The sequence below is a fragment of the Trichechus manatus genome, unplaced genomic scaffold (genome assembly GCF_000243295.1).
Source record: "Trichechus manatus latirostris isolate Lorelei unplaced genomic scaffold, TriManLat1.0 scaffold00049, whole genome shotgun sequence".
NCBI classification, from domain to species: domain Eukaryota; kingdom Metazoa; phylum Chordata; class Mammalia; order Sirenia; family Trichechidae; genus Trichechus; species Trichechus manatus.
Window position 1 is genome coordinate 2,487,373 of NW_004443985.1, and position 27,345 is coordinate 2,514,717.

Here is a 27,345-nt window from a genome sequence, read left to right on the forward strand (position 1 = left end):
GTCCTGCCTTACTAACACAACTGCCACCCATCCACCCTCATTAACATCATAGAGGCAGGTTTACAACATACAGGAAAATCACACAATACCAGGAATCATGGCCCAGCCAAACTGATACACACATTTTTGGGGGGACATAATTCAAGCCATGACAGAAGCCTTCTCTCCCACTGCCCTCCAGCTCCCACCTGCTGGCTGACAAAAGCCCCATCAATTTATTTGCCTGGAAGACACCTTTCTGGAAAATGGAAACAGATCTAAGAAGCTATCATTTCCTACTCCTCTCTGGCTAAAGGGAAGACAAAGAGTTCTCTCAGAAGACGACCACTTCCTGCCTCAGGCTTCAGGGTGCTGAGGACTGGACACCCAGGAGTAGCCTCAGCCTCACAGACTGCATTTCCAAGATGGCTCCTTCCTTACCCTGGTCTTCACCCCAAGTGTCCCTGATGTATACAGTTTTATTCTGAAAATCCTTCCTCCAGCTTCTCCCCAAATCCTTACTCTGCTTCTTTTAGAACAGGGTTGGCAGACTTTTTCTGTAAAAGGCCAGAGAGTAAATATTTTAGGCTTTGTGGGCCACAGGGTCTCTGTCACAAATACTCAACTGTGTTGTTGTAGCATGAAAGCAGCCAATGACAGTATGTCAAGGAATGAGTGTGTCTGTATTAAACGGGTGGCACGTCAGGCTTAACCCGTGGGCTGTAGATTGCTGACCCCTGGTCTTAGTTATCTAGTGCTGCTGTAACAGAAATATCACCAGTGACTGGCGTTAACAAACGGAAATGTACTCTCTCACAGTCTACGAGGCTAGAAGTCTGAATTCAGGGCTTCAGTTCCAGGGGAAGGCTTTCTCTGTCGGATCTGGGAGAAGGTCCTTGTCATCAATCTTCCCCTGGTTTAGGAGTTTCTCAGCACAGGGACCCTGGGTCCAAAGGACATGCTCCACTCCTGGCTCTTCCTTCTTGGTGGTATGAGGTCCCTCTCCTCTCTGCTCGCTTCTCTCTTTTATATCTCAAAAGAGACTGACTCAAGACACAACCTAATCCTGTAGACTGTGTCCTGCCTCATTAACATAACTACCTCTAATCGTGCCTCATTAACATCGTAGAGGTTAGGATTTACAACACATAGGAAAATCACATCAGATGACAAAATGGTGGACAATCACACACAATACTGGGAATCAAGGCCTGGCCAAGCTGACACACACATTTGGGGCACACAGTTCAATCCGTAACACCCCTGCTCTAGAATATTTGGCTCTTGGTTTCCTCATTCCCTTCTGGACAGGAAAAAAAAAATACAATGAACCCAGCTCAAGTTGCATTTTGCTCTGAGCCAGAGCCCAGGGGCTGAGGCTCGCTCTGCTGTGCTCACAGTGTCATAGCCACTAAGGCTAGGGTGTCCTCGGGGCCACATGATTCAGGGATGGCTTTCCTTCAGAGGGGAAGCCACCCCAGAATTCTCGGGTGCTGAGGAACCTGGTTGTCCTACCCAAATCTGCACTGGAAAATCTTCCCTTCTGGCTTCATGTGAAGCAGAAGGATTCTTTCCCTATTCCAGCCATCATGTTCAGAAGAGGGTCAGTTTCTTGGACTTAGTGATATTTGCTTCAAAAAAACCACAATTGTTTACATGGAATAGACACTGGTTCTGGGGTTGCTATGGTAATCAAATCCCACACTGAGGTCTGAGAAAAGTAGGACAATTGGATTGGGTGGGAATAAATGTTTCTCAAATTCTGCCCCAAAGGGAGCAAACAAGAAAGTTATTTTAAAGCTAAAATGAGTGAGACATTTCCTGAATGCAGCACGACTTCGCTGAGGGTCCATGCCCCTACGGCGCAGCCTGCTGCCTGCACAGCAGGAATGACGTTTCTATACTGGTGTTCCCCTCCTAGTCCTGCAGAAGTATCCAGAGGTCCCAGCCGTGTGCAATTCATGCCTGCAACCCCAGCACCTAACACAGCATTCAAAAACATTTGTACGAACCCTGTGACCTGAGTATAAGGAGTTTCTCCCCTCCAACTTGGCTTCAGTGGGTTCTTTTCCCAAATCCGACACTGTCCCCAGTGTGGCATGCTAGGAGAGCTCGGGGTGATCCTGGGGTATTCAGCTCTACTTGGCCTGGTGCCCAATGACTCCCGGACAAGGAATGAAAAGGTTTATCGCCTGGTATTTAATATCAGATCCTACAGAATCAGATCATCCAGACACAGTTGCTTTTTAAAGACTATCACATTCTCAGGAATAAATGAAAGACCAATACTTGGTACAACTAAAGCTGAAAATTTCCTCTCATCTCAGAGTTCTGTACAAACTGCCCTTGCAGATTTCAAAATCATGGGAGGAAAACCAGCCCTGTCGGTCTCCCTCTAAACACAAACACGGCACCAGTTTTGCTTCAGTCCCCGGTGGAGAAACCGAAAGTGCTAAGTTCTGACTTTGGGCATCCTTGGTTTACTGCACAGCTCTGCTGAAGGCATGGTTTACATCACCCAGCTCAGCCCCCAGGATGAAGTGAGTGGGAGGCTCAGGCTGCTTGGTGAGGTCCTGGCCCATGGAGGTCTGGACCAGCCCTCTGGACTCCAGCCCAGTGTTCTTTCCACATCTGCCTGGGACTGCTCAGCCTTTTACAGGCCACTTTTCAGGTCGCTCGACAACCCTCAACTTTTAATATCAGCCACAAGCTCTTCTAGGGGCTACTGCCACCCAGGACTGGAAATTCTCCTGAATTTCTACCCTGGAATCTTTTGTGCTCTACGCTTCATTTATTTTTAAAAGTTGCTTGTTAATTAGTCACAAGAAGAGGCAAAAGACAGAACCAACAACTCCAAATGAAGGGGCTGGCGCTGTCAGAGCGAAGGAAAGCGCATGCTAGCTGTATTTCAAAAAGCTGCTATGCCAGGCACAGGCAAGCGCCTGGGAGTGAAGAAGATGGACTTAAGACGGAGAGGATGAGCCACGGGAAGCATTCCTCACCGTCAGCAAGGCTTCTCCCCAGCTACCCACAAGGACATTCCCTAAATAAGGCCCAGGTATACCTTCAAAGAGCAAAGGGCCTTGCATTCGATTTCCTAAATCATCTCGGAAGATAACAAGAGATGATGCTCCTTCCTCAACCAAAGACTATCTACTGATACGTTTCCACACACACACACACACACACACACACACACACACACACACACACACACACACGCCACCCCACATGCTTGGAGGTGAAATTTTCAACAAGGCAGGACAATACAGAAACAAAACCACTGGACTTGAAGATCTGGGGGAAAACCATTATTTTTTTCTAAAAAAAAGTTTTGGAGGACGAGAACACAACTTTCCCATACCTTGCAAAGATAACACATAACATTAAAGCAGACATTTTGCAAGTATAATGGGTCACTTCAGGATACATCCCAGCCTTTAACAGGTAGAAGTTCACTTTCCTTTGCCTTTTGGGGCAACCTTGGAGGGGAAGACTGAGACACACAGATGCAGCCAGACTTCTCCTTTTCTCGTCCGTGAGAAGGCTGAACTTCTTGTTTTTCTCATGTGTACTTGAAACTAGGGGGGGCAGTGGTGGTTCAATGGTAGAATTCTTGCCTTTCATGCAGGAGATCCGAGTTCAATTCCTGACCAATGCACCCCATGCGCGGCCACCACTTGGTCTGTCAGTGGAGGCTTGTGTGTTGCTATGATGATTTCAGTGGAGCTTCCAGAGTAAGATGAACTAGGAAGGAAGGCCTGGTGATCTACTTCCAAAACCCAGCCAATGAAAAACCCTATGGAGGAGGTGGTCCAAGATGGTGGTGTAGTCAGACGCCTCATAATGTTCCCTTTACAACAAATACTCAAGAAAACAGGTAAATCGGATATAGATGACAACTTTGGAACCCTGAGCATCAAAGGCAAGGCTGAAGAATCAGACTGAGTGCCAAGTGGAAGGAGAGACTGTAGAAAAACAGTGGATGGGGGGAATTACGGATCATGGACGCCCTGCCAGCTGCACCTGCCCCGTGTGGCTGTATTGAGACAAAGCAAGCAGCATTCTTAGCCAAAGCCCCCGTCACCTAGGGACTGAGACACTGGGATTGAAGGTGAAGGATAATCGTCTTGGGGGATATCTAGGTGAGCTGGTATAACATAGTTCACAAAGATAACGTTCTATATCCTACTGTGTCCGGGGTCTTAAAGCTCGCAAGTGGCCATCTAAGATACAACTACTGGTCTCCTCCTGTTTGCAACAAAGGAGAGAGAAGAAAACCAAAGACTCAAGGAAGCAATTAGTCCAAAGGACTAATGGCCGCATGAACCACAGCCTCCACTAGACTGAGACCAGAAGAACTAGATGGTGCCCAGCTACCACTACCTAATGTTCTGACCAGGAACACAATAGAAGGTCCTGGTTAGAGTGAGAGAAAAATGTAAAACAAAATCCAAATTCATAGAAAGACCAGACTTACTGGTCTGATTGAGACTGGAGGAATCACTGAGACTATTGCCCTAAGACACTCTTCTAATGTGGCACTGAAGCCATTCCTGGAGATCACCTTTCAGCCAAATAATAGACAGGCCTATAAAATAAACACTAACACCCATGAGGAAAGTGTTCCTTAGAACAATCAACTATATGAGACCCAAAGGTCAAGATTGGCCTAAAAGCAAAGATGAGAAGGGAGGAAGGGGCAGGGAAACCAGAGGAATGGAAAGGGGGAACCCAGGGTGGAAAAGAGGAGAGTGAAATCATGGGGATTGCAACCATTGTCATGGAACAATCTGTGTATGAATTATTGAATGGGAAATAATTTATTATGTAAACCTTCACCTAAAGCACAATAAAATGTTCAAAATCAAAAGAAAAAGAAGGAATCACCATCAAAATAAAATTAATTTTTTTTAAATCATGGGGGAAAAAAAAACCTTCTGGATGACAATGGTCTGAGCCCACTGTGCGCGGAGCTGTCACGAGGCAGGGGCCGACTCAACCAACGGCAGCTAACCACTTGGAGATGGACAGTTTTCACACGTGTCACCATGGCGCCCTTTCTGAGAAGAACATTACACAGAAACTGGTGCCACATGATACAAAAGGAGGGTTGAAACAGGGATGGCGCGGGGGCCTTCTCATCTTCTCACATACCTTCTCCCCGTCAGCTGGGCCGAACTGCTCCCAGAATCCAAGCGCACAGTGTGGAATCCCCCACGGGGGATGGTCTCTGAACCCCGTCTCACTGTCATGGATTGAACTGTGTCCCCCCAAAGATCTTTCAACTTGGCTAGGTCATCATTCCCAGTATTGTATGACTGTCTATCATTTTGTCATCTGATGTAATTTCCCTATGTGTTGTAAGTCCTATCACTATGATGTAACGAGATAGATTAGTGGCCGTTATATTGATGAGATCTACAAGATTAGATAGTGTCTTAAGCTAATCTCTTCTGAAAGATAAAAGAGAGAAGGGAGCAGAGAGACACGGGGACCTCATACCACCAAGAAAGCAGAGCAGGGAGCAGAGCGTGTCCTTCGGACCTGAGGTTCCTGCGCTTAGATGTTCCTAGGCCACAGGAAGACTAATGCATTATAAGGTCCTTCCTCCAGAGCCGACAGAGAGAGAAAGCCTTCCCCTGGAGCCAGACTTCTAGCCTACTGGACTGTGAGAGAATAAACTTCTCTTTGTTAAAGCCATCCACTTGTGGTGCTTTTGTTACAGCAGCACTAGATAACTAAGACACTCGTTCTGATGTATCGGGTTACTCCGTTATCTTTTCTCCTCTACCTCCCCAACAGCTCACCTTTCCATTCTTTCTGCAGAGATGTTTATATATGATAATGCAAATATACCTTGTAGCTGTAAATAATAGCATTTTAAGCCAGCCGGGCACCGCAGCTGGGAAGGTATAACTTAACGTCCAGGCTGTACAAACAGTGGGCTTCATAGACGTCGAACTGGATTCTCATACACCCAAGCACTAAACAGTCTGGAGGTGGAAGGGGCAGATGGTGACGATTTCCAGCACAAAGGGGCCCAAAGGTTATGGATTCAACATACTGAAGATGAATATTAGAGCAAAATAGCCTACTTTTCCCTGGAAAGATGACAAAGTGAGTACTTTCAACATAGCCAGTGACGTCTTTTGCCAGCAGTATTTCCTCCATCTTGTTCTTCTAATAGCTGGCTCACACCAAAACCAAACCTGTTGCCGTCGAGTCGATTCCGACCCATAGCGACCTTATCGGACAGAGTAGAACTGCCCCATAGGGCTTCCAAGGAGCAGGTGGTGGATTTGAACTGCAGACCTTTTGGTTAGCAGCTGAGCTCTTAACCACTACGCCACCAGGGATCAAACAGTCGGCTTCCATGTGCATGAACATACAACAGTGTAGGTAAGTCACTGTAAATCACGCGCCATGCTCTCCTGCCCATGAGGAATTCCCAGGGGGGATGACTAAGCACATTTCATTCAAGTATACAGCTTTGCTGACTCAGACAGTGACGAACCTCTGAGATGATGTCCAACTTCTGCAGGACAGCCTAGCCTTGTGTCCCTTCAGCAGGACTCTTTCAACTGAGACATATTTACTGAGAAGCCACTGTGGGCCAGGCATTATGCTAGGAATTGGGGATCAATAGCAAATAAGATAAAATAGATCCCTACCCCCATAGAGCTTCCATTCTAGTGAGGGAGACAGAAAATCATTTAGACAAAATATTAACAGATAGTGACAGGTGTGATGAAGGAATCAAATAGACAGCTAAGTCAAGGATTACCGAGTAGCTGGGGGATAGCTCTCTAAGGAAGTGACATTTGGGCTGAGAGCTAACAATTGAGGAACTGATCACGAGGAAAACTACATCCCTTTACAGAAGAGGAACCAGCGTGTGTGAGGGTCCCGAGGCAGGAAAGGGCTTGATAAACCAGAGGGCGACTGTAGCACGGAATGCGAGCAGTACTGGGGGATGCTGGAGACGTCGGGGCCCCATTACACAGAGTCACGCTGGCCTCAGCAAGAGCGGAATTTTCTTCTAAGGGCACAGGAAAGCTATTGGGGGAGGAGTGGTCATGTAGGAGGGTGACCTAACCTAGGTGAGAAACGATGGTAGTCTGGCCTGGGATGGTAGCAGCCAGCACCCCCGGAGAGAAGAGGAGGGTTCATGAACCATTTGGGCTGTGGTGGTAAAGCTGTCTGGTAACAATTCTGGTTGTATGGGTCATTCCTGTATCTTCTCCTTCTGGGAAAGACAAAGAGGTATCTCTGAGCCTGACAAGTGAGAGCCACAGTCCTAAAGACTCCAAGAGACCCACCAGAGTCGTCAGCCAGAACCCTGAGATGGTGCCACTGCCTCCCTTGAGGAACCAGGGCTGTGGGCCAACTGAGACTGGGAGGAGGAATAGCCCTCAGAAGAGCGAGCCAGCATGGGTGGGGCATCTGCTACCTCAAGGGCACCTGGTAGACTCACTCCCATGGACAACCTCATTCTCTCCTCACAACAGCGCTGTGAAGCTGGGTTGTCACCTCTACTCTCTGGGGAGGAGACAGAAGCTCTGAGAGGCTGGGTAACTTTTCCATCCCAGAGGAGGAAGAGCAGAACTAATGCCACCTCACCATTTTGGTCCTCCTCACATACGATTTCATATGCAATTCCATAGGTGTGATTCCATAGTCACCCGGAAGTAGGAAGAGCAGATGTCATCGACTCCAAATGACAGGTGAGGAACAGAGGCTCCAAGGCGGTGACCTCCCCAGTGCCACCGGGCAATTACGTTCTGCTCTGAGCTGGGCCCCTGATTTTACCACTCGAAAGCCTGGGCTCCTTCCCCAGAGAAGCCAAGGGAAGAACCAAGTCTGGGGGTCTCCGAGGTAGGGGGTGTATTTTTCCACTGCTGCCATAACACAAGGTTATTATCTCACAGTTTTGTTGGTCAAAAGTCTGAGTGGACGAAGCTGTTTTTCCTGCCCTGGGCCTCACAGGGCTGAAATCAAGGTGCTGGCTGGTCTGGGCTCTTATCTGGAGGTTCTCGGGGAAAATCTGCTTCCAGGCTCATTCAGGATGCTGGCAGAATTCAGCCCCTTGTGGTTGTAGGACTCAGGTCCCCGTTTCCTGGCTGACACCCAGCTAGGAGCCCCTCTACATTTCTTAGGGCCTCCAGCATTCCTGATCACATTGCCCCCTCCAACTTCACAGCCACCAATGGCACCCGAGTGCTTCTCACTTCAAATCTCTGACTTCCTCTTGTGAATCTCTCTGACCTCCTATTCTGTGTCATTTCTCCTGACTTCTTCAGTTAGAGAAAGTTCTCTGCTTTTAGAGATTCATGTGATTCGACTGGGACCATCCAGATAATCCAGGATAATCTCCCATTTTAAAGTCCATAATCGTGTTTACACCTGCAAAGTCCCTTTGTCATGTAATGTAGCATATTCACACGTTCCAGGATCTAGGGCATGGACATCTTTGGGTGGCCATTCTGCCCACCACAGAGGATGACCTGGGAGTGCAGCCTCAGTCAGTCACTTTGGGAGTCCCCTGAGGAAAAATCTGCAGCCCTGGTTAAGAGATCAGCTGCAAACCAAAAGGTCGGCAGTTTGAATCTACCAGCTACTCCTTGGAAACCCTATGGGGCAGTTCTACTCTGTCGTACAGGGTCACTATGAGTCAGTATCAACTCAAAAGCAATGGCTTTGGCTTTTTTGGTTTTGAGGAAAAATCAAACCAAACCAGTTGCCATGGAGTCAATTCCGACGCATGGTGACTCTGTGTGTCAGACTAGAACTGCACTCCATAGGGTTTTCAATGGCTGTGATCTTTCAGACAAAGATCACCGGGCCTTTCTTTCAAGGTGTCTTTGGGTGGACTCAACCACCAACCTTTTGGTTAGTAGCTGAGTGCTTAATTGTTTGTACCACCCAGGGACTCCTTCTCCTGAGGAAGCATGAGAGCAATTACAGTTTTCAAAGCTCTGACTTTGTGCAGAGTGTTTGAAGACAGGATCTCTGTTACAGGTATTCTCATCTGAGGGGGAAAGATGAGGGCCCCTCAGCTGACCAGTCCAATGACAGTGCCCCTCTTTCCCAGTAGACAGGTCAGCCATGGCCTTCCTGATTGTTTTTCTTCGTTCCATATTGTCTCTGTTTCAGCAGCTGAGACAAACAATGACTTATAAGTTAACTTTCTGGATATATCAGACAGAAAAACCTCCAAGGATTCACCTGCAAGACCTTCCTGGGGACTGCTGTAATGAGCTCCTACCCAATCTCCTTGAAGCATATCTCTGATCTCCCCCACTCAAAAAGATGCAATGGTATCCTGTTTCCTACAGGATCAAGTCCAAGTCCTCAGCCAGTGAAAAAGGCCCCCACAAGAGGCCTTAGATGGTATTTTCAGCCCTGATGGCCACTCCATTTCCCCTCACCTGCTAGATATTTGTCCATAAAGAACACCATTAGAGGCCATCCATTTGGTCTCTCTACCTCTGTTGTCTATCAAGCCCTTCCATCCCTGAGAGTCTAAAGCCTACTTAATTCCTTAAGGCTCTGGCCAATTTCCCCCTTCTCCATGGACTGTCTCCATCCCCTCAGCTGGAAGTCATCTCTGGAGTGAAATTCACACACACTAATCTGCATCTCTTAGACTCAAACAGACCAACGATCTGAAGATGGTGCAGGACCGGGCAACATTTTGTTCTGTTATACATACGGTCATCATGAGTCAGAGCTGACTGGATGGCAACTAACCACCACAATTTTCATCTCACTTTCTGCTCTGTATAAATTACTCCTACACGGTCTGTAAGTCCATGAAGGCAGCAATAATGTTTTATTTTTCCACCAATATCTTACGTGTAGTAGGCTCACAACTGACTGAGTGAATGAACAAGTATTTGTTACAATTTCAAATTGAAAAGGAACGTTTATTATGCTTCAGGATTTGTAGTCCTTTTAAGGGCTCTTCTAGTTAAAATACATATACATATATTTGTTGTTGTGTGCAATTGACTTGATTCTGACTCAAAGTGACCCTACAGGACTGAACAGAACTGCCCCATAGGGTCTCCTAGGCTATAACCTTTATGGGAGCAGATCGCCCAGTCTTTTCTCCTGTGGAGCTGCTAGGTGGTTTTGAACCAATGACCTTTTCAGCTAGCAGCCAAGCACTTAACCACTGCACCACCAGAACTCCACAGTTACAGACAGAGACAGACAGATAGGTATATATCGATATTTACGTTGTTGTTAAGTTGGTTCTGACTCACAGCGACCCTCTGTGTAAGAGAATGAAACACTGCCCCGTATTGAGCCGTGCTCAGAATCGTTGCTATGTTTGAGTTCATGGTTGCAGCCACTGGTCAATCTTGTTGAAGGTCCTCCTCTCTTTTGTTGACCGTCTAATTTACCAAGCATAATGTCCTTCTCCAGGGACTGGTCCCTCCTGACAACATGTCCAAAATAAGTGAGACAAAGTCTCGCCATCCTCACTTCTAAGAAGCATTCTGGCTGTGGTGGCACAGTGGTTAAGTGCTCAGCTGCTAACCAAAAGGTTGGCAGTTAGATGCCCCCTAGCCACTCCTCAAGAAGAAAGACCTGGCAATGTGCTCCTGTGAAGATCACAGCCTAGGAAACCCTATGGGGCAGTTCTACTCTGTCCTACAGGGTCACTGAGTCAGAATTGACCCAACAGCACACAACAATGATGATATATTTATAGATATATGTTTATACAGATATATATTTACATATGTGTGTGTGTGTGTGAGCCCTGGTGGCGCAGTGGTTAAGAGCTCAGCTGTTGAGATGAGGACTGCGGGGACCGTGGTCTTGGGGAACATCTAGCTCAATTGGCATAACATAGTTTATAAAGAAAATGTTCTACATTCTACTTTGGTGAGTAGCGTCTGGGGTCTTCAAAGCCTGTGAGTGGCCATCTAAGATACTCCACTGGTCTCACCCCTTCAGGAGCAAGGGAAAATGAAGAAAACTAAAGACACAAAGGAAAGATTAGTCCAAAGGACTAACAGACCACAACTACCACGGCCTCTACCAGACTGAGTCCAGCACAACTAGATGGTGTCCACCTACCACCACTGACTGCTCTGACAGGGATCACAATAGAGGGTCCCAGATAGAGCTGGAGAAAAATGTAGAACAAAATTCTAACTCACAAAAAAAGACCAGACTTACTGGCCTGACAGAGATTGGAGAAACCCCAAGAGTATGGCCCCCAGACACCTTTTTAGCTCAGTGATGAAGTCACTCCCGAGGTTCACCCTTCAGCCAAAGATTAGACAGCCCCATAAAACAAAACAAGACTAAAAGGGCACAACAGTCCAGGGACAAGGACTAGAAGGCAGGAGGGTACAGGAAAGCTGATAATAGGGAATCCAAGGTCAAGAAGGGAGAGTGCTGGCATATCGTGGGGCTGTTAACCAGTGTCATAAAACGATATGTGTACTAACTGCTTAATGAGAAACTAGTTTGTTCTGTAAACCTTCATTGAACGTACAATTTTAAAAAATCAGAAAAAAAGCAATAAATAACTATTCATTCACCTAAAAAATTAAAAAAATAAAATTAAAAAAAAAAAAAAGAGTTCAGCTGTTAACCAAAAGAACAGCAGTTCAAATCCCCCAGCCACTCCTTGGAAACCCTATGGGACAGTTCTACTCTGTCCTGTAGGGTTGCTATGAGCCAGAATCCACTCGATGGCAACAGGTTTTGGTGTGCGTGTGTATATGTATTTCAAATACCCCGTGAAAAGAGGTGGATAGGTCTCTGCTTTCCTTAATTTTTGAAGGTGAAATGTAAGGTCATCAGGCTGTAGGAGTCGGAGTGGACTTCCTACTGAGGGGCCTGCAGTGCTAGAGTTCAGTCGCCTCCAGAGCACCCCCAATCCCAATCCTCCTCAGCACTGGTGGCAACCCCACTATTCACCCACATGGCCAGCTCCAGAACCCTACTCCAGAGCCCATCTTCTCCCAAGACTGTTCTTGGCACAGCAGGGGAAAAGCTTGGCCTCTCACCTGCCCCACACACCGTGGAGAGCCTCTGATTTGCCAGTAAGCCTGTACTTAACATGCTCTCATCCCTGCCTCCATGTTATATACACTGTCTGTAGCTAGACCGTCACTGGGGGCAGACCACTTCACTAAAAGATCGATATGATTTAATCCACCCTCTTCACGATCCTGTGCACCAGTATGGATGGCCTCAGTGCCTCTTAGTTGAAGAGATCAGGCATTAAAAATAGTTCAATCCTAATGTTATGTGGCAACATGACTTAGAGAGCTCTGCTGAGTTCATTTCTTCCTATGAAAGAGGTGAGATGCTCTTTGCACAACTATTGTACACACGGGTTAAAACCAGCCCTGCTTCCCGGACTGGTCCTAGCTCTCACAATCTTTCCTTCCTGCAAACAGAGCCAACATCTGGAAGACACATGGAGGAAGATCATTCATTATCTCTCCCACCCCTTAATATCAGGAAAAGGAGATAAGCGAGGATCACTCTCCTAGAATTTTTCTCAGGCTCCTGGACAACCTTTGTAATCTAAGAACAATATTCTTCTTTTATTTTAATTTCAACCAAAGTAATCACATGGTCAAAATAATAATAATAGCCCCCAGCCGCACACCTCCCCACAGAAAGTCCTGCTCTCCAGGGCAACCACCATTACCCATGTCCACTTATGTTTCTTTCAGTGATTACTTCCATAGCTCTAAAAACCATGCGAATACCGCTACTCCTTAATTTATCCGAGCCAGACAGTATCTGCTGAATTCCTGCCACGATAAAGGAGAATTTGTCCCACTTACATGTGGCACTTTCCCATTCCTAATTTTGACAGGTAAATCTTTATTTTTAGTTCTTCTATTGAAGTGGTTCTCAAACTTTGGAGTGCATCAGAATCACCTGGAGGGCTTGTTAAAACACAGATTGCCGGGCCCACACCCAGAGTTTCTGATTCAGTAGGTGTGGTACGGGGCCTGAGAATCTGTAGTTCTAACGAGTTTCCATTGATGCTGATGCTGCTAGTCTGGGGATCACAGTTTAAGAACGTTTCTCTATCGGTTATCTCTTCAGTTTTAACAGTAAAGAGCTATTTCTTGTTTAATTTTGCAATATCTCTTGACTCACCAATTTAAAAGAAAAAACTCCTGCCCTACTTTTACCTCTATATAGCCAAATATAATGGCATTTAAATTCTATACTAAACCATAGCATTGATTTTGGCTTGACTGTAAATACTTGAAAACCAGCAAAAAGAACTTTAGTTATTACAGTTACATGTTTATTGTTCACAGCAGTGCTAAGACAGTGTCATGATTACATATCCCCCTTGATAGTTACGAAGTTAAAACTCCAGGAACACTCAACTTCTTCTACTTAAGGGAGAATGTTTCCATGATCAAGGTCAAATAAATACTCCTTCCTTATACCCTTCTACACACTCAAAACCCCACCACATTTTAATTTGTTTTATAGGTGAACCATGACATATTGAACGTATTTCTATTTTTCCTGGAGTTTTTGATTGCCTTAATTTTTTCATATCCATAGAAAAATACATTCCATCTGTACTGTATCCTGAATATTTGCCAGTTTCTTCTCATTCTGTCTGTTGCTTGGTGTCATTCTTCTTGCTCGTTGATCTTCTGTTCTAAATTGGATCAAATTTTTTTAGCCTGCTGCAGCTGTCATCCTGGAATTTCTTGTCACTAGACTTCTGGGGCTTATTTTCAGAGTTTCTCGCATTCCACATCTTGCTCTTCATTGTTGTCATGCATATTTTGTCAGAGTGCATCTTAGGTAATTTCCTTGGGAGGTTACTAGGGAAGTAAAGTTTTTGAGTCCTTGCTTTTCTGAAAAATGACTTTGTTTCAACTTCATACTTAACCAATAGTATAAAATTCTAGTTTCAAAATAACTTTCCCTTAGAACGTCTGAAGCCCGCATTTCACCATCTTCTTGTTTCCTATCTTCATGATAAGAAGGTTAATGGACTACTCAGCTCAACTCTGATTCCACTGTAAGCTAACCTATGTCTTCTGGGAGCTTTTGGAACTTTCCTTTAGTCTCTGGAACACTGATATTTCAAAATGACAGGTCTCGGTTATTCTGCTTGTGAGTTGGTGGGCCCTTACAACTGAAAATAGTCTCTCTCTCTAACTCTGGCACATTGTCTTCTATTATATCTCTTGAAATTTCCTCTTCATTTTCTCTGTTTACTTTTTCTGGTATCCCTATTACTTTGCTATAGGACCTTAGATTGATCCTTTGGCTCTCTTTCCACTTCTATTTCTTTCAGCTCTGCTTACTAGCAGATTTCTTAGCGTTACCTTCAAATCCTTCCATGGAACTTTTGGCTCTGTAACCACGTTTTTAATTTTCAAGAACCTCTTATTTTCTGAGTCTTCCTTATAAAAAGAAATAGAATCTCATCCATTTTCTAATGGATGGAATACATTCTTAAACTTACTTGTGTTTACTGCAGAGTTTAAGGTTTTCTTGTTTTGTTTTGTTTTCAATTATCTCTTCTACTCTCTGTATTGTTTCCTTCCAAGTCAGTTACTCCCTTGGTTTATTTTGGTCTTTATGCACCACATTTTCCCCTAAACTCAGGTTTCCCTAACTGTTCACTCATATTTAAGAAGGAAGTAAAGGGGCTGATTAGATAATCTGTGGACGTGTCTGGGTAGATGGTAGGAGAGGAAGCTAGCCCTTATACTGGAGGCTCCAAATGCCAGAAGTAAGGCTTTCCTCTGGGGAATCAGACCACCCATACTATCCTAAGCAGTTTTCTCAACTCTTCAGAGGAGAACGTGCCTGGCTGTTTGACATTCTGCATTCCTGAAGCTACAGGGGTGGGGACAGGGTGGGAAGTCAACTCTTCCTCTCTCAACCTTCATTCAACACTCCCTTCCCCTTTTTAGCCTCACTTCTCACTCTTGTCGTATCTGTAACTTTTGGTCCTGACTACAGTCTCTTTGGTTCTGTGGGCAGACAGACGTCTGGGCTCTCTGCAGCCCCTCTGTGCTTCACCCATCAAAACTCTTCCATCTTATTTTCTCACTCCAGAAAATTACTGAACTCTCTCATTGGCTAATGCCTCCATACCCAGTGTTCTCATTCTTATTTGGGATTTATTCGTTTACCATAAGTGTAATGGGGTATCAGGAGGCACAGATACAAACATTTGTGCTTGGCTGCCCATCTTGAACTAGAAGTGACCAAGAACTGCATTTTAACATTAATCTGTCCCTGAATCTCTGGCACTGATCAGACTACTTGAATCTAAAAATGTCAATAAAGGTTCTAAGATGCTTTTCATTAAACAGGGTCCATTTGTCTGCCACTGATGGATTTGTAGGTGTGAGAGCTGGGTCCACTGTGGAAGCTATGCCCAGCACTAGCAAGATGCTGAACAGAACAGGTGGCTACCTCACTGGCTTGTTTCAAATCTATAACAATCAAAGAGTACCCTGAAATAATTCCTATACCTGAGTTTGGACCACTCCCATGAACACAAGTATGGGTGAGTTTATCAGGCCGGCAAGATGCCACCTTACAAAGCAGAGAAATCCTAGGAAGAGCAGACTAATTCTCTAGGGATTATCAGTTTACTAAGTCCCCAGCCTGCTCCCTTCCCCCTTCTTCACTGTCGGGAGATGGCATGAATTTCTATTTCTCAGTGAAGGTAGAAGTCATCAGCTTCCTGTCCTCTTCATCTTCTTATTCCCTTATCCTTGCTTTCTTTACTTCTCCTTAATGCCAATCCTACTACTTCTGCCCCACCCACTTGGACACCCTGCCCTTGGGGTTCCTCCCTTCACTCTGCCAGAGCCTGCTCCAAGTATCAGTAGCCAATGGGGCTTACCAGCCATCCCACAGAGGCACTGGTGTTTTGAAAGAAATGTAAGCTTTAAATCAAAAGAAGTATCCTGAAATGCAATACTGCCAATAGGCTGTATGTGCAGTGGGCACTGTCGAGCCTGCCCAATCCCTTTACAACTACTGCCCCAGCCCCCAGGTGATGTGAGCGTTGCTGCTAAAGGCAATCAACTGTGTCCTTCTCCAGAGTACTGTCTTCAGCCAAAGGGAGCCTCCTTCAAGGGGGGTTATGCTCCCCTTCCACATGCTGCAGCCAGCCGATGGCTGACTAGTACGAGTGCAAAAGGCCAGCCCCCATGCCTCAAGGAGAGGACAAGTCCTTGGTGTGATTTACGCTCCAGAGTCTCCGAAGGATCAGGTTAAGGCTAGACCGGAGCTGAGACCACATCCTTGCACTGCTCTTGCCCCTTCCCTCACTTCCTTACAGGTGTCTCCCAACAGCACATCCTCATTAGAACACGTGCTCCTGAATCCCTGTCTTGGGCTCTGCTTCTAAGGAACCTGACCCAAGATGATGTGGAAGACACTCTGGAAGAAAACAGGGACGTCTTGGAAAAATCTCACCGCTTAACTGAACACCTGGATGGACATCTTGAACCCCAAACACTTCTCTGCAGTTCAGTTTGCAATTCTAACCTGCAAGGCATGGGTCACTCATCTGCTGACAGTCCCCAAGCTCAGAGCAGTCTGAGGAACCTTGGAGGGTGGGGCCAGTGGGTGAGTCCACAGCTTCGCCTCCACCCTGCACAGGGATCCACTGAAGCAAAAAAAAGCTCATTTTTCCTGACCTTCCCTGAGGTCCTGGATCTATCTTGGGTTTCAACCAGACTTGGGGCCAGGGATTCCTTGCATAATTCCTGCACAGTGCTCAAAGCTGCATGTCTCATAGACTGCCGAGGGCAGAGACAGCTCACGGGCTCACTTACCTCGTGTGGGCTGCACCAAACACAGCTCTACAGCTCCTCCAGCACATCCTAGAATCTGATGCGCCTCAGCCAGGATGGGCCACCCACTGGCATGCCTAGTGGCCCAGCTTCCAATCACCAATTCAGCAAGACGAAGTTCTTGCTTCTTCACCCTCCTCACTTTCCCACCCATCAAACATTTACTGAGCAACTATCATGCACCCATCCCTGTTATAAGTTCTGGAAGCCATCTCGGAACGGGGGCCAAATTTAGGGGTTAAGTGGTCAGTTCACAGTCTCAAGGGCTAATCACTTCCTAACTACTTGAGAATAGTCTCAATGTGTTTAATCACAGAGTAGTTAGATACGACCCTAAACCCACTGCTGTGGAGTTGATTCCAACTCATGGTGACCCCATGTGTTACAGACTAGAACTGTCCCATATGGTTTTCTTGGCTGTAATCTTTACAGAAGCAGATGGCCAGGAGTTTCCTCCATGGCACAGCTAGGTATGTCTGAACTGCCAACCTTTAGGTTCGTAGCTGAGTGCAAATTGCTCTCAGCACCCAGGGACCCGAAGCAATCGTAAAGATCATCAATTTCATCGTTTTACAGATCAGGAATGGCAGGCCCAGAGAGGGGGTGTGACCTGGTCATGGTCCCCCAGGGAGCCAGGCCGCCAGCTCTCGACCACCAAGCCATTATTTCTGCCACATGCACCAGCCTTCCTGGGGCCCGGGTGTAAGCTCACGGTTCTGACCTGATTCTTCTGGGCGATCTTCTGTCCCTTCCTCCAGCGGAGCACTGGTGTCAGCGCAGGCAGCTCCCTCTCCTCCCCTCCAGTCACATGCTCGCCGAGGCTGTAGGCCGCTTCGAACACAATCGGACTGATGACATCCTGGACTCTCCGCTGAAACAATGGACAAATACACATGTTAACAACTGCCATCGGATGACATTTGTAGAGCCTTTCACAGTTCACAAAGACCTTCCACATGAATCGCCTCATATAGTCCTCGCAACAGCCCTTGTGAGGTAGGGTTTTACTACCCTCATATTTTAGATGAGGTAACTGGGGCCTAGAGCAGTTAACGTCTTGGCCAAGGTCACTGTGTTAATAGTGGGAGCTTTTCTACTCTACCTTGCATGGGGCTGAATCATCTGCTCCTTAGCATATGGAAAATATTATCTTACTCATCTTCCAAATATTCCTATAGGCTGGTTGGTGGGTGGGAGAGCATCTGCACTCATGCTGCAAGGCTAACCCTTTGTGTTCATAGTTTTTAGATGATCAAAGTTCTTCTGCGTTGATATAAATATGAACCCTAGGTTAGGGGCAGAGGACCCAAAGACAGTGAGGGCCCCAGCATCCCTACAGAGTTAGTCATCGATGGAGTCAAGGATGAATATGTGACTCCTGGTCTCGTGCTCTTTCCTTTCAAACCCAAGGGCCTTACGATCCAAGGGAAGGGCAGGTTGATAGTCAGTGGGAAAGAAGGAAGGGACAGGAAGAAAGCAACGTGCGCTGAGCACGGACGAGACAGCAGGCACTGTGCTGGGGTTCCAGAGAGACATGCAACACCCCCAAACCCTGTGTGCTGGGTCTCACTGTCCTCATTTTGCGGAAAAGGGAAATGAGGGTGCTAAGGTACATGCCCTAGGGCACATGGCCAATAAGGACCCTGGGCTACATCTGTTCAACCCTGGAGTTTCTGGCCTTTCCACACAGGGTGTCACTGTCGCCTGAGGACCCTGGGGCTCTGCATTTCACAATAAGCTAGAGTCAGAGGCAGAAGGGAAGCCAAGAGAACCGAATTCGGGGCCAGCATACTCCATGGGGGGTGCTGCTCCAAAAGCTGCTGCAGTCAGATGCTTGCATACTCCATGGGGGGTGCTGCTCCAAAAGCTGCTGCAGTCAGATGCTTCAAGGGCCTGTAAGTGGAGCAGCCAAGTGCGAGGGAGGGGAAAGGAAAGCTGCCCCAGGGAACCGAGTCCCCGCTGCTCTGCACTTGTCGAGGGAAAGACAGGGCAGAGGGCCAGCAGGGAGACAGAGTGAGAAACAAGGCCGGTGAGCAGGTAGGCAGAGGCCAACCACAGGGCACGAGCACACAGCCAAGGACTCCACCCTATTCTCTGCATAAGAGAGATGCTGGTGGAGTTCAGGGCAGACAAGTACTGCGTTCAACACAGCAGAAAGTTCTAAAGGCCTCAAGAGGTGTATGTGAGGAGCTTGCCTCCACTTCTCCTCGACAGCCAGTCCCCTCTCAAGAAGCAGACACATGTCAGTTTTTGGTAACTGTCCAGCCTCGGAACATGCACATGGCAGATCACCACACACCGTGCTTTGCTTTCTCTGCTTCACACGTATCCTGGAGAAGGTCCTGTGTCAGCACATCGATCTCTACCGCCTTCTTTTTAATGTCACACAGAATGACACCACACAGACGCCCTTACTGATGGGCATTTGACCTCCAAGCTACTTTATTTCTTCTTCTGCTTTTTTCAATTGTGCTTTAGGTGAATGTTTACAGCTCAAGCTAATTTCTCATATAACACATATTGCTTTGTGATATTAGTTGTAATCCCCACAATGTGACAGCACACTCCTCCTTTCCACCCTGGGTTCCCTGTGTCCATTCAACCAGTTCTTGTCCCTTTCTGCCCTCTCGTCCTGCTTTTGGACAGGAGCTGCCCACGTGGTCTCGTGTATCTGAACTAAGTGGCACACTCCTCACGTGTGACATTTTTTGTCAAAGCTAGTTCAGTAAGCGGATGGGTAACAGACAACAGACAAGAGGATAGTCGCCTTCCCCAAGAGGGGTTCGACCAGCCCCAGCCCTCAGGGGGACTAAATGTAAGTGTCTGTGACCGTATAAGTCTGGGGGATACTAGGTTACACAAAGCTAAAGGGGGTCTTGTTCCGTTTTGTTTGTTGTTTCTGTTTTTACTGCAATTGCCCCATGAGAGGGAGGTGGAGCATCCCGACTTTATTGGGTCTCAAAGTCCTGTGTTTCCTCAGAGCTCCTCGGGGCATGGGCAGGGCAGTCAGGGAGGGATGGGTAAGCCAGGGCACAGGCAGCGTGGGAGGGAGGCAGATGTGGCTGCACCTGTGGCTGCAGAGCTGTGGACATCGGGGACATGGCAAAGGGTACAGATGGCTCCGGGGCTGGGAGCCTGAGTGACTAGCAGACGATTTAGATCTGCGTCCGGGAAAGCATTCAGCTGGGAACAGATTCAACATTTCAACGTAACTACAAGACAGGGCATCTCCAAAAAAGCAGGAGGGGAGGCCCTTTGGATAAACCATTTCCAGAAAATCGTCTCGAATACCAGATTTTAGAACAGACCTTTAATACCTTTGTCCTTTCTGGGAACAAAACACACACCTGGGATCCAAAGCCACCTGCTGACCAGAATTTAAAGACTGTAGGCTGTATCAAGAATAATGAATGCAGGCAATTTTTTAAATTGTGCTTTAAGTGAAAGTTTACAATTCAAGTCAGTTTCTCATAGAAAAATGTATACACGCATTGTTATGTGACCTATACTGTGACAGCACACTCCTCCTTTCCACCCTGGATTTCCTGTGTCCATTCAACCAGCTCCTGACCCTCTCTGCCTTCTCATCTCACCTCCAGACAGGAGCTACCCATTGAGTCTCATGTACCTACTTGAGCTAAAAGGCACACTCTTCACGAGTATCACTTTATGTCCCACAGTCCAGTCTAATCTTTTTCTGAGAAGTTGGCCTCGGGCATGGTTTCAGCTCTGGGCCAACAGAGAGTCTGGGGGCCATGCCCTCCGGGGTTCCTCCAGTCTCAGTCAGACTATTAAGTCTGGTGTTTTTACTCGAATTTGAGTTCTGCACCCCACCTTTCTCCTGCTCCATCAGTGACTCTCTGTTGTGTTCCCTGTCAGGGCGGTCATTGGTGGTAGCTGGGCACCACCTAGTTCTTCTGGTTTCGGGCTGATGAAGTCTCTGGTCTATGTGGCCCTTTCTGTCTCTTGGGCTAATATTTTCCTTGTGTTTTTGGTGTTCTCCATTCTCCTTTGCTCCAGGTGGTTGGGATCAATTGAGGCATCTTAGATGGCTGCTCGCTAGCTTTTAAGACCCCAGACGCCACTCACCAAAGTGGAAGAATGCATGCAATTTTAATTATTTTTTTACAAATAAATTCTTCAGAGTTTTTTATAAGCATATCCTGACTATCTTAAGTTTGTGCATTTAAATGCTTCTTGTCAAAATAAGCCAGGTGTCAAGTCAGTAGGGGTGGAGGACGGAGACAGAAGTAACGCTTCCTGGTTACCAACTGTATTCCAAAGGAGTCCCTGGGTGGCGCAAACCTTCAAGCGCTCGGCTACGAGCTGAAAGGTTGGTGATTCAAACCCACGCAGAGGTAAGTCAGAAGACAGGCCCGGTGAACTGTTTCTGGAAGGTCGCGGCCTCGAAAACCCTATGGAGCAGCTCTACTCTGCACACACGGGGTCGTCATGAGTTGGAATCCACTTGGTGGTAACTAACAACACCAACAACCATATTCCAGAGCCTGGGGCAAACTCTCCGCAGACACTACTTTACGTAATCTTCACAGTACTTGAGCTAACATATTCCTATTGTCATTTTATAGACTAGGAAACAGGAGCTGGAGAGCTCAACTAAGTTACCTTCCATCCCAAAGTGAGTAAGTGGGAGAAGCAGAAGGAAAATGACTTTAAGTCCAAAAAATACTATTTAAAAATCCTCCCAACCATTTTAGGTTCCAACACCACCCTAAAAATTGACTTACTGACTTAAGGTATAGAGGGCAAGTGTGGACAGGTTTTACCCAACAAAAAAACAAAAAAAAACCCAAACCCGTTGCCGGCGAGCCGGTTCTGACTCACACTGACCCTAGAGGACAGGGCAGAACTGTCCCACAGGGTTTCCAAGGAGTGGCTGGTGGATTTGAACTGCCAATCTTTTGTTTAGCAGCCCTATCACTTAACCACTGCGCCGTTTACCCAACAGGATGAATGTAAATAAATGACAAATAACTAAGAAACAGAGGTTTGAAGGGAAGGTTGTTTCTGAACACGCAGCCAGATCACGACCATGATTCAAGTCATGATTGCCGAGGAAAGAAACCTTATTCATGGCGCATCTTTACATGGAAGAGAAAAACTCCGCTCCGCAGGGTTTTCAATGGCTGATTTTTCAGAAGAAGACTGCGAGGCCTTTCTTCCGAGGTGCCTCTGGGTGAACTTGAGCCTCCTACCTTTCAGGTTAGCAGCTGAGTATGTTAACAGTTTGTATCACCCAGGGACTTGGGAAAGGAAACCAGCATCTGCTGATCACCAATCCCGTGCTGGGCCCGATGCTACACACTCTAACTCATTTAACCATCACGCTGTCTCTTTCATGTGCCCGGAAGGTAAGGCTCAAGAGAGTTTAACAACTTGTTCATGTCCTGACAATTGGCAAATAGCAGGGGCTGAAGCTCAGACTCACATCTTCCGGGCCCAAGGCTGACATTCCCCGCTGGGCCGAGAAGCTGCCCACGGTTACTTTGTCCATGTTCTGTTGGCTGTGTCCCCATGACCTGCTGACGAGTGCCCATCCAAGGCACTCAGTGATAAATTTTAGTCCCCATGACCCTTAGACAAACCAGGTACAAGGACAAGACCTGATTTATACTCAAGTCATTTATGGCAGATTTTCAAGTAAAAGGGTCAGAGCAGTAGGGTCATACCACACAGCCCATCCCCCACCTGCGTGTCCGTGTGTCATACTGTGGTGGCTTGTGTGTTGCTGTGATGCTAGAAACCATCCCACTGATATTTCAAATTCCAGCAGGGTCGCCCACGGTGGACAGGTTTCAGCTAAGCTTCCAAACTAAGACAGACCAGAAAGAAAGGTCTGGAAATCTGCTTCCAGAAGTTAGCCCGTGAAAGCTCTGTGGATCACAACAGAATATTGTCTTCTATGGTGCTGGAAGGTGCGCCCCCTAGGTCGGAAGGTACTCAAAATACACAGTGGCCAGAACAATGGACTCAAGCATACTGACGAGCGTGAAGATGGCGCAGGACCAGGCAACGTGTGGTTCTGTCGTCCGCGGGGTGGCTATGAGTCGGGGCAGACTGGATGGCAACTAACGATACCACCACATCCCACACCTGACTACGTATTGCCCACATACGCCTGTCTGCCCTAGAAGCTTAGGTAAACTGGGACCCTATTGGGAACAAAGGAAGATCTCTCCATGTAAACCACTTACTTCCTCCTCTAATTTCAGAGCGACCTGTCTTCAGGAAGGTGCTACACTGGCCAGCATTCACTCTGATGATGCGCGGATCATCATTCTCTCCCCCAAATGCACATCCAGGGGGCTGGGAACGCCTGGCCTGAGTGTGACTGGAAACAAGGCAAGGTCCCCAAGGGGGCAGCGCCCCCTTCCCACATGGTGCACGTTTTATCTGAGCTGCAAGGGAAAAGCAGCAGTAACATTCAGTGGTGTCCTTTCCATTTCTGGAAGTGCAGCTTCCCTCAGCTCAGCTCTGCAATTAAGTGGAGAAATCCTGTGCCCGACAGAGGTGGTGGCTCGGGGTTCTGGCTCGGCCTCTAGTCACTGAGATTCTACTGCTAGAAAACAGAAAGTCATCACTCCAAACCAAGCTTCTGAAGTTGAGCAAATACTTACTCTACCGAGTAAAAGGCAAGAATCCACCATCTCTGCTAAAAATCTACAGGTGTCTCCAGTCTTTGAAAAGTGAAGGGGTCCCCAGGGAGAAGAACGCCCAGACTGTAGCAGAATCTGCAGTGCCTGAAGTTTTATAGGGACTTAACGTCCGTGCCATTTAAAATGTATTGGGTGCTTACTTTATGCCAGGTGATGTGCCAGGCTCCGGGGAGACAGACGAAAGACCTGCAAGGACTAATTGGTGTTGGGGGACCAGGCAAGCAGCAACAAGCTAGTGCAACACACTTCAGGACAGAGGATGCTCTGGGGACACAGATGAGCGACACGTGATTCAGACGGAGGACTGGCAGACTTCCTGGAGGAGGTGACCCTGGGCTGAGTTGTAAGACAGACGGACATTAGCCAGAAAGCAGGTAGAGGCACAGCTGGCAGAGCCGAGTGCAGTGGACATGGGCAGCCAGTGGACTCAACGAATACCAGAGGCGAGAAGATCAGGCATATGAACAGGAGAGGCAAGAGGCAGCTCCCCAAAAAAACCCATTGCCGATGAGTCGATTCTGACTCCAAGCGACCCTATAGGACAGAGCAGAACTGCCCTACAGGGTTTCCAAGGAGCAGCTGGATTTGAACTGCCGACCTTTTGGTGAGCAGCTGAACTCTTAACCACTGCGCTACCAGGGCTCCACGAGGAGGCTCAAGCAAAGAGCAGATCTCAGGAGGCCTTACAGGTTGTGTGGACTTTGTCCTAAAAGATAAGGGAAGCTGGGAGGAGAGTAGAGGTCTTTACAGAAAGATCCCTCTGGACGCAGCACGGCTTGGATTGACGGGGATGAGACTGGCTGTGGGGAGGTTAGTGAGCAGGCTGCCGGAGGCTGTCTGATAGAAAGGTCCCTCTGGATGTCACACGCAAGTGGATCGAGGCGGGCAGGACTGGGGACAGACAAATAGGCCAGGGAGGAGGATACTACCGGGTTCGGGGGAAAGGGTGAGATCCTGATTCAGGACACAGCAGTGGGGATGGAGAAAGGGACGGATTGCAGAGATGTATGACATGTGACTGGACGTGGGAGGTGAGACAGAGGAGCATGAAGATGTCCAGGTACTCGGCTTTGGTGACTGAGAGGACCTGGTACCACTCATTGTCCTGAGGAACCAGGAAAAGGAACGGTGCTGTAACGAGCTTAGGTACAGCTGTTGTGAGGTTCGTTATGACACAGAAACCCCGTTACTGTCTCCAAATTCTGTCTAACTCCATAAGGAACCTTGCTGGATATACTGACTTGAGCCTAAAGTCTGTACTTCCTCTTTGTTGACCAGGGTCAGCCTGAAAGACCCACCACAGGCCCCCTGTCTACACTGAGCTCTTCCGTTCCATCTCCCAGGGACCCCACCCCGCTCCTTCCCTGGCAAACGTCACATTCAGAAATGACCTCTCGGGCCCCTAGGAAGGACTGCAGGCTGGAAGGAGTGAGAACCTCCAGGAAATTGTCTAGGCCACCATCCCAACGATACCCAAAGCCCAGCCTCTCCCCAGCTCCTTGGGCTTTTCTACCTAATTCTCTGAAAACGGAACAGAAATAACTCAGAAAGAAACCCCAGCAGGGGATGCCCGACGGGCAGCAGTCGCCCACCCAAGGGTGTCTGCTAGAGAAGAGGACGCTTGGCCCTCTTGCCCTAGCGCTTCTAGTCAGCTGTCAGAGTCAGAAGCCCGGAAGGCTCTGGTCTCCTTTAGCTGGAGAACTTGTCTACTAGCATGCATAAGTAACATCAGATCACAAGACCCTATCTACGCAGCCACAACAAGGTAGACGTCACTATTAGGGAGAAACTCCCGGGGTGACTGGATTCCAACCCTCACTCTATGACCCAAGGAAGAGGGGACCTGAGCATTGCAGCACCTCCTGACCAGCCATGTGAATTAGAAGCCAGCCTCCCGACTGCCTCTCTCCAAGACACGAAGGGCTTGTCTTTCCCTGAGCTAACCAGCAGCTACAGTGGTAAGCTAAATGAAAATAGGAAGAGCTGACCTCACTTTAAATTTGCAAATAACACAGAGCGCTGGCAAGTAAGCAGCTATCGTTAAGCCATACATGGTCTGGAAAGTCCCTCCAAGTGGCTTTTCAAGGGGCCTTGGTATTTTTTGTTTTTTCTTTCATTTTCCAAACATTGATCTCTTTGTACCCTCAGTCCTGGGACCTTTCTCACTACTCCTCTGCTCTCCACAGCCAAACTCTACTTCTACCTAGGATTACCTTGCAGGCACTCCCAGAAATGAAAAATCCCTAAAAAGTGGGGTTCCTTTCTGTTTATCTCTATGACCATAATAATTAGAACGGCAATGAAATGTCATAAGCCCATTACAAATTCTCATAAACTTAAAGATTCTTTTGAAAGCAAACTGAGGATTTTGCATTTCCAGTCACTACAGACTAACTCACTGAAGACCTACCCTCCGACAGAACAACCAGAAAAGCTGTGCAACACACACAGACACAGGCCCACACAGACAGACACACAGACCCACACAGACAGACACACACAGGCACACACAGACGCGCACACAGACAGACGCACACAGACACAGACCCACACGGACACACAGAGACATACAGACCCACAGAGACATATACACACACACACACACACGCAGACACATACAGACACACACAAAGACACACACAGGCACACAAAGAGACACACACACACAGACACATACAGACACACAGACACACACACACAGACCCACACAGACACACAGACACAGACCCACACAGACACACACACACAGACACAGAGACACACAGACAGAGACACACACAAGACACACAGACACATACAGACAGACAGACCGACACACACACACAGACACATACAGACACACACATCTGTTTAAAGATCTCAGGGAGCTATCAAGAAGGCCAGGACTTCAGAGAAGTCCAAAAAGAAGGTAAGAATACTGAGGGGAGACCAAACTTTAAGACTTTTCCTCATCTGTATGCAAAAGCTGGACAATGAATAAGGAAGACCAAAGAAAGACGGATGTCTCTGAATTATGGCGTTGGCGAAGAACACTAAATACACCATGGACTGCCAGAAGAACGAACAAATCTGTCATGGAAGAAGTACAGACAGAGTGCTCCTTGGAAGTGAGGATGGCGAGACTTCGTCTCACATACTTCAGACATGTTATCAAGAGGGACCAGTCCCTGCAGAAGGACATCACGCTTGGTAAAGTAGAAGGTAGGGAAAAAGGGAAGACCCTCAACCAGATGGACTGACACAGTGGCTGCAACATTGGGCTCAAGTGTAACAAGGATTGTGAGGATGGCACAGGACTGGGAAGTGTTTCGTTCTGTTGTATATGGGGTCACTATGAGTCGGAACCGACTCCATGGCCCCTAACAACAACAACAACTCATTTGCAAGTCATGTGGGATGCGAGGCTAAACAATTGGACACGCAATGTTGGCCAGAAGGCTGCATTCTTGAGTTTCTGACAGCGTCACGAGGCTATGGAGGCTGAACGCAGAGCTCAGAGCTAGCTTAAGTCCTAAGGCAGGTAGGATCTGAGATCCAAGATCACAAAGAGAAGGAAAGGATGCTGAGGTGAGTTATACATTCTGCACCACATTTACCCTCAAGGCATTTGCTGATCACACAACACTCTGGGACTAAGAGGCTAAGAAACCACGCAGGAAGCAGTGGTTAAGATGCTGAGAAGGTGCATTTAACTATGGACTGGACTCAACAGAAGGAGCGATCCAGAAGCTAAGTCAATAGAAAATATCCAGATTGAAGCACGGAAAGGAAAAAGGATAAAAATTCAGCAATGAACATAAGAAACATACAGGATACAGTGAAAGGTATAACTATTTATAAAC

At 47.3% G+C, this 27,345-nt stretch overlaps 1 protein-coding gene across 1 annotated transcript in view; it reads right to left on the reverse strand.

Annotated features, from left to right (window-relative positions):
* Positions 1 to 27,345, reverse strand: part of LOC101342329 (integrin alpha-9) — a 234,667-nt gene that overhangs the window by 36,318 nt on the left and 171,004 nt on the right. The window contains exon 17 of the mRNA XM_023732203.1: positions 17,548 to 17,697. Within this exon, the coding sequence (XP_023587971.1) occupies positions 17,548 to 17,697 (150 nt within the window). The remainder of the gene's footprint in view (positions 1 to 17,547; positions 17,698 to 27,345) is intronic.